The sequence below is a fragment of the Haliaeetus albicilla genome, chromosome 21 (genome assembly GCF_947461875.1).
Source record: "Haliaeetus albicilla chromosome 21, bHalAlb1.1, whole genome shotgun sequence".
Taxonomy (NCBI): domain Eukaryota; kingdom Metazoa; phylum Chordata; class Aves; order Accipitriformes; family Accipitridae; genus Haliaeetus; species Haliaeetus albicilla.
Window position 1 is genome coordinate 212,668 of NC_091503.1, and position 10,935 is coordinate 223,602.

The 10,935-nt window shown below is 37.8% G+C and overlaps 1 protein-coding gene across 4 annotated transcripts in view; it reads left to right on the top strand.

The window, feature by feature from the left end:
* Positions 1-8,656, top strand: part of TENT4A (terminal nucleotidyltransferase 4A) — a 62,542-nt gene extending 53,886 nt beyond the window's left edge. For 2 of the 4 annotated variants that reach the window (XM_069808824.1, XM_069808827.1), the window contains one exon: positions 6,408-8,656. In XM_069808824.1, the coding sequence (XP_069664925.1) occupies positions 6,408-6,587 (180 nt within the window). In that variant the 3' untranslated portion in view covers positions 6,588-8,656. The remainder of the gene's footprint in view (positions 1-6,407) is intronic. The other 2 variants (XM_069808825.1, XM_069808828.1) reach the window with 1 other exon arrangement.
* Positions 8,657-10,935: the final 2,279 nt, after the last annotated feature.

The window sequence follows — 10,935 nt, forward strand, 5'->3', positions numbered from 1 at the left end:
TTAACTTCAGTTTAAAAGTGACTTGGCTTGTTTCTTCAATGGCATTATTAAGCTGTTTAGGTACTGAAGGTTTCTTCAGCCAAATGGCGTTTTTCTTATCTTTTATTTAGAGCTCTCTCATTTAGGGTGGAATACTTTTTTGGTGTCCGTGCATTTTGTTAGGCAAAAGGAGGATGCTACTGTCTACTTTGGAAACAGTTTTGATTCTAAATGTCAGACTCCTATCTTCTGTGTATGACAGATCATTGCTTGTTTTTTTATTTAATACAAGCAAAATTAGGAAAAGATGATGTTTTATTTCCTAAAGAATGGAGAGAAGAAAAAAACCTGCATCTGAGTTTCAGAGGCTGTTCAGCTGAAAGCAGTACTCAAGATATTTTCATCTTAGATTCTCATATATTTACATGGACAGTCTTTATGTGGTGATCTCCTTCTGCATAGGGAAACTGACTTAGCTTGACTAGACCCTGGATAACCTAACCTGACTCTGCTTACAACAGATGGTCAGACTAAATGATCTCCAGAGGTCTCCATATAGACATCCAGGTCTCCAGAGGTCTCCATATAGACATCTAGCCTAGATGTTTATATGACTGTATGAAAGTCTCTGGCCACCTTGGTTGCTTCCTGAGTGCTTTTTGAGTTGCAGGAAAGCACAAAGTCTAAATAGTAGTTTCTAGAAACATAAATAAACCCACCATAAATGATAGGCTTACAGAAATGTAGAAGTAATACCTGATTTTTGTTTGCGTAGTACACCTTTATCTTCCAGTGTCACTGTGATCAGATTGTTGCTTCCAAACTGAGATTGAATATTCACAGAAGCATTTCCTCTACTGACTTTTTCACATGTACTCTATTGATACCAGCTCATCATTTGGAAAGTGTTTTGGGTCTGCTCACAGTAATAATACCTTTCTGTTCCAAATAAAAAGGTGAGAAATCTCAGTGAGGTAAGATTTCTCTTTAAGGTCTAAAATTGTCAGCTTTATGCTAGAGAAGCTGTTATCTCGTTCTCCTTAATGACAAGTATGCAGATAACATTTCATGGCCCATGTCACAACAGCAGCAAAGTTGCAGTATGAGTTCTGTCTTCTGGTAGTGTTGTTTTGACTCTCCCCCCTCACTTTTGAAACTTGACTGGTGACAAGATCAAAAAGGGTGTTTATTTTGTGTCAGATTCTACTTCCTTTACCACAAGGTAGCTCAAAATATGTTCAGACTATGATGGTAGTATCTACTGTCAGTCATTCATTCTGGGGACTAGGCCCTCTGGTCTCTCAAACAGTAGTTTGCCTAACCTGTTGTTAAAGGTGAAGAGAACCAAAAGCTTCCTTTTCTTACAGGCTACTGGCAGAGCTACCGCACAAAGTAAAATAGGATATGAAGGACCAATATAACCTGCTCCATTGTGGCTTTGAGTCTTTCAGTCTCTAGTGTTAGAAGATAAGAAACATCTAAAACTTTTCTTGCTTCTGAGCTCTTTCTAATCTCAATGTTGATTTTTTTTTTTTTTCTTTGCTGCTCTCACAGCTGGTTGCATAAATGCTGTTTTCTTTTAACAGGAGCAGAAATGGGTTTTGGCTCATTTTATAAAATCTGTTCAGGACTCAAGATCTTGTCAGTTGTAGCTGAAAGTAGCCAGTAGGTCTGAACAAGGGGCCCAAAAGGAGAGGAAGTGTCTTTAAAGTTTGCAGTACTTTGGGCCTTATTTCCCCAGACCACCAGTTCTAAACAAGTTGAGTAAGAACTTACTTTGGTTTTGCTATACTTCAGCTTAGAAATCTAAACCACTTATAAATCCTACCAGATTAAGAGTACGCCCAGGTGGCTGGTGCAAATATCTTGTAGAATCCTGTTAGCTAATGTAAAGTAATGAGGCTAGGTTGAACTATTGCCTAATACTTGATTTATTGCTCATGCAGTAATGACTAAAATATTGCTTAGGTCATTGCCCATTGTTTCTCTGCAAAACAGTGAATTTATTTCATAAAGAACAAGAAGTTAAATTTTACTTACATGCAAAATACATATTTTTAGTATATTTCCAGATGTTATGCTCAAAGTGGGAAAGTAAACATAAATCCTTTAAAAAAGCGTTCTTTATGTTTTTGGGTTTTGATTGGGGTTTTTTTGTTGTTTGGGTTTTTTTGGTTGTGGGTTTTTTTTTTTGCTACACGCCTAAAATAGAGAATTTGGAAATATGGTGAGAAATTGAAAAGAACTTTGAAATATTTTGAGGATGTATGTTAAGTTATTTAAATGGATACTTAAAATGTTAATGGTGCATTAAAGTTCTTCTGAATACTACTCCATAATATTTCACATGGAATGATTTTGAAGTATGAGTTTGATTACAATTCCGATCAACTGCAGACTAGATTCAATCATGGCCATTAATCCTGTAGTCTTAGCAACAAAATAGTAAGTATGTGTTCTTTCTAAACTGTCTTGTGCCTTTTCTAAACTTTTTCTTTAGCTTTGTAGGTCCTTACCAATTATTTTTGAGTGCTGTATGTATAAACGCTTTTCTTTTAGAGTACTGATACTTCATTTTCATTGCTAACACTTCTCTGCTTTTTTCTTCTTTCTTTAGAGATGCTAACAGGCAAAAAAACCCAAACACCAAACCAATTCAGAAACCCTGTTTATGCTTAGACTTCAGCTCTCTTATGTTACTTGTGTTATTTCAAAGTGTAGGTGATTTATTTTTGGCAATAAATTTTCTTTTCTAACAATGGCAGTCTTTGAATGTTAGCAGTTTTGTATAGTAAATTTGCCAGTACTTAAGAATAAAAGTTTTGTTTCCATAGTAAATAATTTCTTGGCATTCCAATTTCCACCAGGTTTGTGTTGTTTGGGGTAAAGGCCAGGGACATCCTTTTCTTAAATTTCTTAAAATTTCTGGAATTTTTTCTAATCTGTTATGTGACACAGAATTCCACCCTTCCCTGCCACCCCTGGGCTTGTCTAAATGCATTTTTTTTTTAATTTTCCCTCCAGATCTAGCAACTTTTATTTGCAGAGGATCAAATTCAACAGACTTGTCAAAACAAAACCCAAAACCAAACCAGTTCTATCATTCAGTTGTTGAATCAATAGCCCTATGATGGGAGAGATTATTCTATCAAGCGAAATAGATCTAAAGAAGTCAAAACATCTGAAGATTTGTCTGTCGTATCACAGATGAAGGGCTTTCTTTTTTGATTATCTGATCTCTTTCCAGCCATCATCAGATTAGACTTGCCATTTCTTGGTGATTATGGGAGTCCTGAGCATGTGAAATCCAGAAGTGTGTGGACCAGAGACAGCTGTTTGATACAGCGTCTTGGGATTTCCAAAAGATATGAAGTAAACTTATTTTACCAAAGATTCTGAAAGAAATTAAGTGAAAGATGTGTGCCCTCTTGTAAAGAATTAACTAGTTAGAAACAAAGATTCAGTTTTTGTAGTAAATGAAGTTCACCAGGAAAGCCCTGCAGGAGTTTGTGCTGGGCCTCATGCTCCCTAACATCTGAAAGGCAATGGATGAAGGATAGCGAATTTGCTTGTGGTGTTAAGTTCCTTAAGGGCCAACTGAGAAGGGGTGCAGGACCTTTCAAGGCGATGCGTCAGGAGGGAGAGAAATACTTTAAACTTTGTAAAGAGCGGTAGGCCCTGGGCTGACGGTTTCTTGCAAAGATGAGATCTTGATGTTTTTGCAGAAAACTGCTTTGATAATGCTTTCTTGATTTCCTACTGAGAATTGAGTGTCAAACCAAATTTCAGACATTATTAGGAATAAAGAGCAGTAATGAAAACATCATGTAAAAATCCATGTACGTCCCCCATCATGAACAGTGAGTACAATTTTGCCTTCTACATCAGAAGAAAGTTATAATACAAATGGGAGAAGAATAGGGAAGGATGGCAACAGTGGTCAAACATATGGAATTGCTTCTGTGTGAAGAATGAATGATTCTTTAACATGGAGAATAAAATAAGGAGGTATATGATCTAGGTCTGTGTAGTCATCAGCAGTATATGGAAAAGTCAGAGAGCAGAATGACAAGAAATTAATTACTCCAAGAACTGAAAAAATCATCAGATAGTAGGTTCAAATTAAACATGATGCTCATTTAAGCTGTGAAATGCCAAAGCACAAGATGCAGGATGCTAAAAGCTTATGGCTTAAAAAATCTGAACAAATGAGCAAACAATATCTAGTTGAGAACTAGTAAATACAAAGGCAACATCTCTGACTTAAGAGGTCCCTGAGTCAACTTCCTTAAGTACCTGCTGTCTGCTGATGAGTTGTAAGACAGATGGATTCAGATTCTGCTCTTGACAGTTTGACAGTCTTTATCTTGATGGCTTAAAAAACAGTGCGAAATGCTTCATGACAAGCTAGAGATTGCTTTCTGGCTAGCTTATTAATCATTCTTTGGAAGTTTGATTACCTTCTGAATAAACCAGGGATACAACTTCTTTTAGGATACAAGTAGATAGGTTTAATTGTCATACTTGCCGTGGGGCTTGTCTGATCTTGTGGTGACCTGCCTTCCTGCCCCCAATAATTTTCTTTCTGAATCGCCAAAATGAGGATGAAGTTGCCAGATTTTTCACATTTCCAGCTGAAGAGAATAGGCTTGCTGAGACTTTGTATGCTCCTTGGTCAGAATTTTGTTCTGGTTGTACAGTGGCAAAACTAAAGTTTTCCTCTGTCTTTTTTTTCAGCATATAGTTGAGGGTAACTGTAATGACTGGCTGTTTTGAGTGTTTTGACTGTTGAAGGATCATTTTTAGTATTTTGACCTCATTTAGTGTAGATGCTTAATTGTCTGCTTATATAATTGAGAGTCAGATGTACACTTCCTGAACTAGAAGACTTTGCACAAGGATGTGACAAGATGGTGTGTTTGCTTGAAGGACCACTTGCCAAAAATATAAAACATTCTCTAAATTTTTTTTAGTCTCATGTTGTTGACTTTCATAAATAGCTTCCAGTAGATGTTTTAGCAACATATGTCAATAAATAAGGTTTGGGTAGTTGTGTCTCTTAAGAATGAGGGATTCTCAGCTTGCATTCCCTTTTTCTGTATGTCCTTGAATATTATACCATTGGTAGTCTACACTTAGCATCTCTGTCTTGGGAGTCTAGAAGGTGCATGTTGAAGGTTGATTAGGTTGCTGTAGGACACACTTTACAAATTAAAAAACAGTTTAAGGTTTTTTTGCCACCCTGCAGTTAACTTTAATTATTCCTTAATACTAGTCTTCACCAGTTTGTTTTACTGTATGCTCAGTGTCTCTTCTAATTATAATTTGACAGTAAAATGTTGCTTATGGAATTATGCCTTCAATAACTGTTTTGGTTTTGTGCACATCACTGTAATGATGGCTTGGTGTTCTCATATTTCTTTCTACTCCAAACTTGTTTGGAAATACAGGTTACTAAAGTAGCTGCAGATATTTCACATTCTAAACAGTTGTCTCAAATGTCAGCTTTATGGTGTTCCTGTTTAACCACTTAGGGTACACAAAATGATGTATTAGCTTTGTTAAAGGCAGTCAGTTGTCTGTCTTAAATTTATTGCTGTCAGGTGTCAGGTTGCTTGCATTGAAGTTATCAGTATTTGGGAAGTCTGTTTCAATTTAATCTTTTGAAACTCTTGCAGCCATTTTAAATACATACACATTAAACCAACTTACTGTATGCCACTAAGTGATAGGGATGCCTGTAGATTTACTCAGGCTGCCACTAAACCTTTTTGGCGGTTTCTGTTCCAAGTTATTGGAGATTCCCCCAAAAAAATGTCATGCTATGTTCCTGATCATTCAGTTGTTTTGCCTCGGTCTGGATGTGTGGTATGGTCTAGGAGCCGTCTAGCTGTATGATCAGACCAGTAGGATTTACAAGCTCCTTACAAGCCACAGCTGGTTTACCTGTAGCTGAGTGAGATTATTGGTGTAGCAGACTCATGCTTTGTATGTATCAGTACATATGATCACGCCCTTACATTTATCCATGATGTTTCTGAAAGTCTTACTGAGTGTATCTCACTTGGTCATGCTCTTGCTAAGATCCTCTAAAATAGACATGACTGTCACAGTATTTAATGTGGAAGGTCTTTGTTTTTATAAGGGTGATGTGTAGGGAGTATGTTCCACACTGAGATCCAAGGGTTTTAAGGACGCTTTGAAATCTACACCATTTAATTTGCAGGACATCTACTTCAGAAAACACCTCTTAAGCTGTTAGTGCCATTGGACTTGCACAGCTAAAATTAGACAAGCACGAAAGGACTAGTTGCCTCAAGCAGTGTTCTGTGGGAATGACTTGTATGTTGAAGAGATACCAGTGGTAATATGTGCCTTGTTTCAGTTGTTTGTATGCCTAAACTGAGTGCTTATCTTGTGTTTTTTAGCAGCACAGTGGAATGAAGTTTTCCATGAAAGGAACTCATAACCAAGGCAACAGCTACAGCCCTGTCAGCAGTGGAGGCATGAGGCAACCAGTTGGTAACCGAGGACACCACCAGTACAATCGTAATATATGGAGAAGAAAAAAACACAGAGACAGTTTGCCTATTAGTCTGAGTAGATAATGGCAGATGCCAAAATGACCTTCCCTGTTCAGACAAATGGAGTGAGTGCCACTCGACTTGAGGGATGGAGACCAGCGTCCAGCACATCGTTTTATTGGTGTTGCCAAATATCTGCAGCTGACTTCTTTGCATGTTTCTTTGTGTGGTGGTTCAGTCCATCTTCAAGAAGTAGTTGTGCTTATCTGTGAAGCCTTATTAAATGTGGAAGTTTGTTTTCTGCCTTCCCACAATGGTTCATACAGTGCCGAAGCAGCTCTGACACTAGAACTGCAAGGACATTTACAAATGCTGTGGCTTTTTTGCTGTGGCTACATCTGTTCCTTTGTGGGTTCTGTTTTCTTTTATTTTAGAAGTGAAGGAAACTTCAGCCCCTTGGAATTCTTTTTTTTTTTTCTTTGCAGCAAATCAGGTTGGGAATTCATAAAAGTAAATTTGCTGCTCTCCTGGTTTTTTTTTTCAAAGTTCAGAATTTTTTGCTCTGTAAATATTGGAAGTATAATTTGTGCAATAACTTGGAATTTTTAATTTAATTTCATATTGTCACGTAAGTTATATTTAAGGGGAAGAGGTTTTTTAATTTACAGATCCTTTCCCAGGTTGCATTATCTAAGTTGGGTTCATAGTTTTGGCAGGTTGTCTGAGCAGTGTTACAAACATGACATTTGGTAATATTTGAGGCTTCTTGATTCACAATGAAAGTGCGATTTGGCTTATGGTTTTAAGAAGGTATTAAGCTCCAAAGCATTTTGACCCTGTGTTTTTTAGCTCATTGTCTGGCCTCTATCAGTCGTCTTGCTCTGACCAATGAGTTTTAATTTTATTCCTTTAACTAGACAACAAATCCAGCATTTGTAGTACCAGAAGTAAAACTTTTGAGAGGGAGGGGAAAAAGGTTGGTTCAAGTCCTGATGTGAAATTAAAAAGCTGTGAACTACACGCTTTGATGCATTTTAGTAACGTAACCTGTTAATGTTTGGGTTCAAACAACATTATTAAACAGAGGTACCCGGCTTAAGGAATGTGGAGAAAGGAAATATGTTGATTCCATTAAGGAATCTGTATAGCAGTATGCATTAGTTCTGTTAAGAGCAAATATATAAAAAGTACTTCAGCTGCTCTAAGCATTATGAGAAGTATCTTTTAATGTATTGCAGGAGAGCACAGCCCAGTGTTGTACACAGTATGAGTGGCTGGCACTTAATTTACAGATGCATACAGGTATACTATGCAAGTGTGTATTGCCATGACAAACACTGTCTTTAACTTTTTGAAAAATGTACATCCTGCCTAACCCTGAGTTTTTAAAGCACCACAGTTGTCCTGGGAGTAGGTCACATCTCATGCCCTCTGACTTCCTGTTTTTTTTAATGAGAGTTCTTAAGCTATACAGAAAACTACAGATCAGTTATGTAAGTCCACTAGCAGAGAAAGCTGAAGAATCCTGTTAACAGGACATCTATACTGTGTACAGATATAGAAGGTTTTAAAACTGATATCTGATATTAAAATGAGGTGTCAAGCATGAAGCTTTTTAATATGCTGTATGCCTTTGAAGCAGTAGTTCATGTTATTACTGAATCTGTCAAACACAAACAGGTCCTTGAGGGGAGAGAGGGCAACATTCCAAAGTAGAGTAGTGCATATCTGTTTGCAAAGAGTTTGTCTTAACGCTCCAGACTCATCACAATTTAAAAAAAAAAAGTTTTAAAAATTGTGAGCTGATTCATAAATAATATCTAAGGGCTGTTACATGAGCCTGTACTGCTTAGTCTTCACACACTAGCAATATTGAGCATAACTACATTAAGGAGCCTTCAAAGGCTTTAGTTGGTGTCTTATACTAGCGTCCATTTTAAAGCAAAACTCATTTGAAAAGTGGTATCATGTAACACTTCAGTCATGGTGAACCAAATAAATTGGCCTGGCTATCACTGTGGTTATGTGCTACAGGTTTAAAAAAAATCATGTTTAAATTTTTTGTGTGGACAACTATGTGGAAGCTAAAATTGACATATTTTTATGTAAAGTTTTCTATTCTTTGATTTTTAATAAACTTTGGAGACCAGTCATTCTTCTGTACATTTTTATGGAAAATTTAATGGGTGAAGTAATACTTGACCTTACCCTGTTGTTTGAAATACGCTTTGAATGTCTGCTTTAAATTGTTCATGCTGAACACCTTCAGAATGAGCTTGGAAGGATACCCTCCACAAATGTTTGTGATGTGTTTATAAAGGGAGTAACTAACATGGCTCTTGGTTTCATAGCCGTGGATTTGATCCCTTGATAATGAGAGAGCAAAGGAGCTGGAGGCAGTTCCCAACAATATTCTTAAAAGAGAAGATTGACTAAATGATCCCTTGGGATACCTTAAGTTTCCATATAATTTTTTTAGTCCCTCCCTGTAGTTTCTCAATTCCTTTCAAAATATTTGTCCAGTTTTCAGCCTCCTCAAAGATTGGACACAGCTTGTCTTTTTTGTTGACTTCTATTAACCCTGTGAGAGGACTCTGAAATGTCAATAACTGAATCAAATTCAAAATTTCAGAAACTGAGTCTTTGGAAGGAACTTGTGTAAATCCATGAGCTCCAAGAAAGGAAACCAAAGTATTTTTAATAGATAGTAATGCAGGGCTAGGGATTCAGAGTCAGAGAGGTCTGTGGTACTTGGTCAGTCTTAATGAGTATCCACTGGAGAAAAATAGAGAAGTGGTGGGAAGGGAAAATAATACGCACTCAGTAATAGCTGGGATAATAACAATTTTACTTCTGTCAGGGTCAGTTAGTCAGTGGGACATGATTGACAGAGGGATATATATTATCTCTGCAGACAAAGATTTAGTGCAGCAGCATTGGTCTTGGAATTTCAGTTTTCCTGGGCTCCACCTTTTCCCTTTTCCTGTCCAGATGATTACTTTGCTTTATTCTTCCTACAGATTCTGCCCAACTATTTATCCTTGTTAGTAATCTCCTTCTAATGCATTAGGAGTCTCACTTGGTTCCTCTGAACCCCTGTTGTCTGACAATAATCTCAGATATCCACCTGATCTTTTCCCCATCCCTACTGACTATTTTGTCATGGAGGCAGGGCAAGAAGACACAAGTGTGACTGCTGGTACAGTGTTGTTGGTTCAGCAGTTTGTCTTTCCACGGGAACAGCTATGGGACAACATCTTGAGAATGGGCACAGCAGCAGTCAAAGAGCAGTGTTGGAATATAGTAGACTTTCAAGCAATGTGACCTCTTTATCATTTGTGGGCAAAAAGAAAAGCTTAACTTGCAAATGCTAACAGACAACAGATAACTTGGTGTATATGTGTGTGTGGGTGAATGGGTCAGCTTCTGAGCTTTCCAGGTCAACAAGCCTTCTACTTGCTGGCTGCTGCCAATATAGTCTGGTTATAAATTTGATAACACCTGAACGTAACCGAAGTTTTGTTCTGAATTCTCCAGTTAAGAGACATGACAGAGCCATCGATGAGGTGGCTGATCATGTCTTGGCTGATCATGTTCTGCATGTAGACTGTTTTGATTGGGGCTTGGAGTGTTCTGGAAAGTAGATGTGCCAAAAAGAAAGATTTTGGAGGTAGCCTTAGAAGGAAGGGAAACCTGGAAAAAAAAAGATCCTGCAGATGAGGAAGGTACGTGGAGAGGAACACCAGGGGATGCCCTGGAGCCTTGGCTGATACAGGCCTGGACCGGTAACTGTGGGTAGCTGTACAGCATGAAGGGACATGGTTTTCTGCCTGACCTTGGCACGCTGGCCCCAAACCTCCCTGCTGGGAAGGGGGTTGAGACCCTAGCAAACGTAATGGTTTGGGGGTGTGAGTGGATGAGTGTGTGGAATAATCAGCTGGGGTAAAAGCTCAAATCTTGTTGGTTTGTAAATAAACACCAGTATTCAGACCCAGTACAGTTTGTTGTTTACTTTAATTCACCTGTAACAGAAAATGGTGTCAGAATGACAATACTGACCATTTACTGAACCTCAGGTTCACAGGCAGAAGACTACTGTAGCTGACCTTTCCCAAAATCATCTTCTGATGGCTTTAGGCTTTCTTTTCAACCAGGATATTAACTTGTATTATTGGTTTGTTGTTTTTTACTTCCTTCCAACACATTCTGTAAGTTTCGGTCCTGGAGGTGCCTTGCCTATTTTGGATGACAGAAGTCCTTCATTTATTCTTGGCAGTAGGAGATCACTTAAGGAAACCTATGGACAACTTGTGTCTGTGAGAGATTTATTAGGCAACATGTTTTTAACTTTTTTAACGAAGGATTCTTGCTAGATGATTAGCCATATGTTTCTGTTACAATTGGTTAAAGTAGTGGTCACAGGCTACAGTTG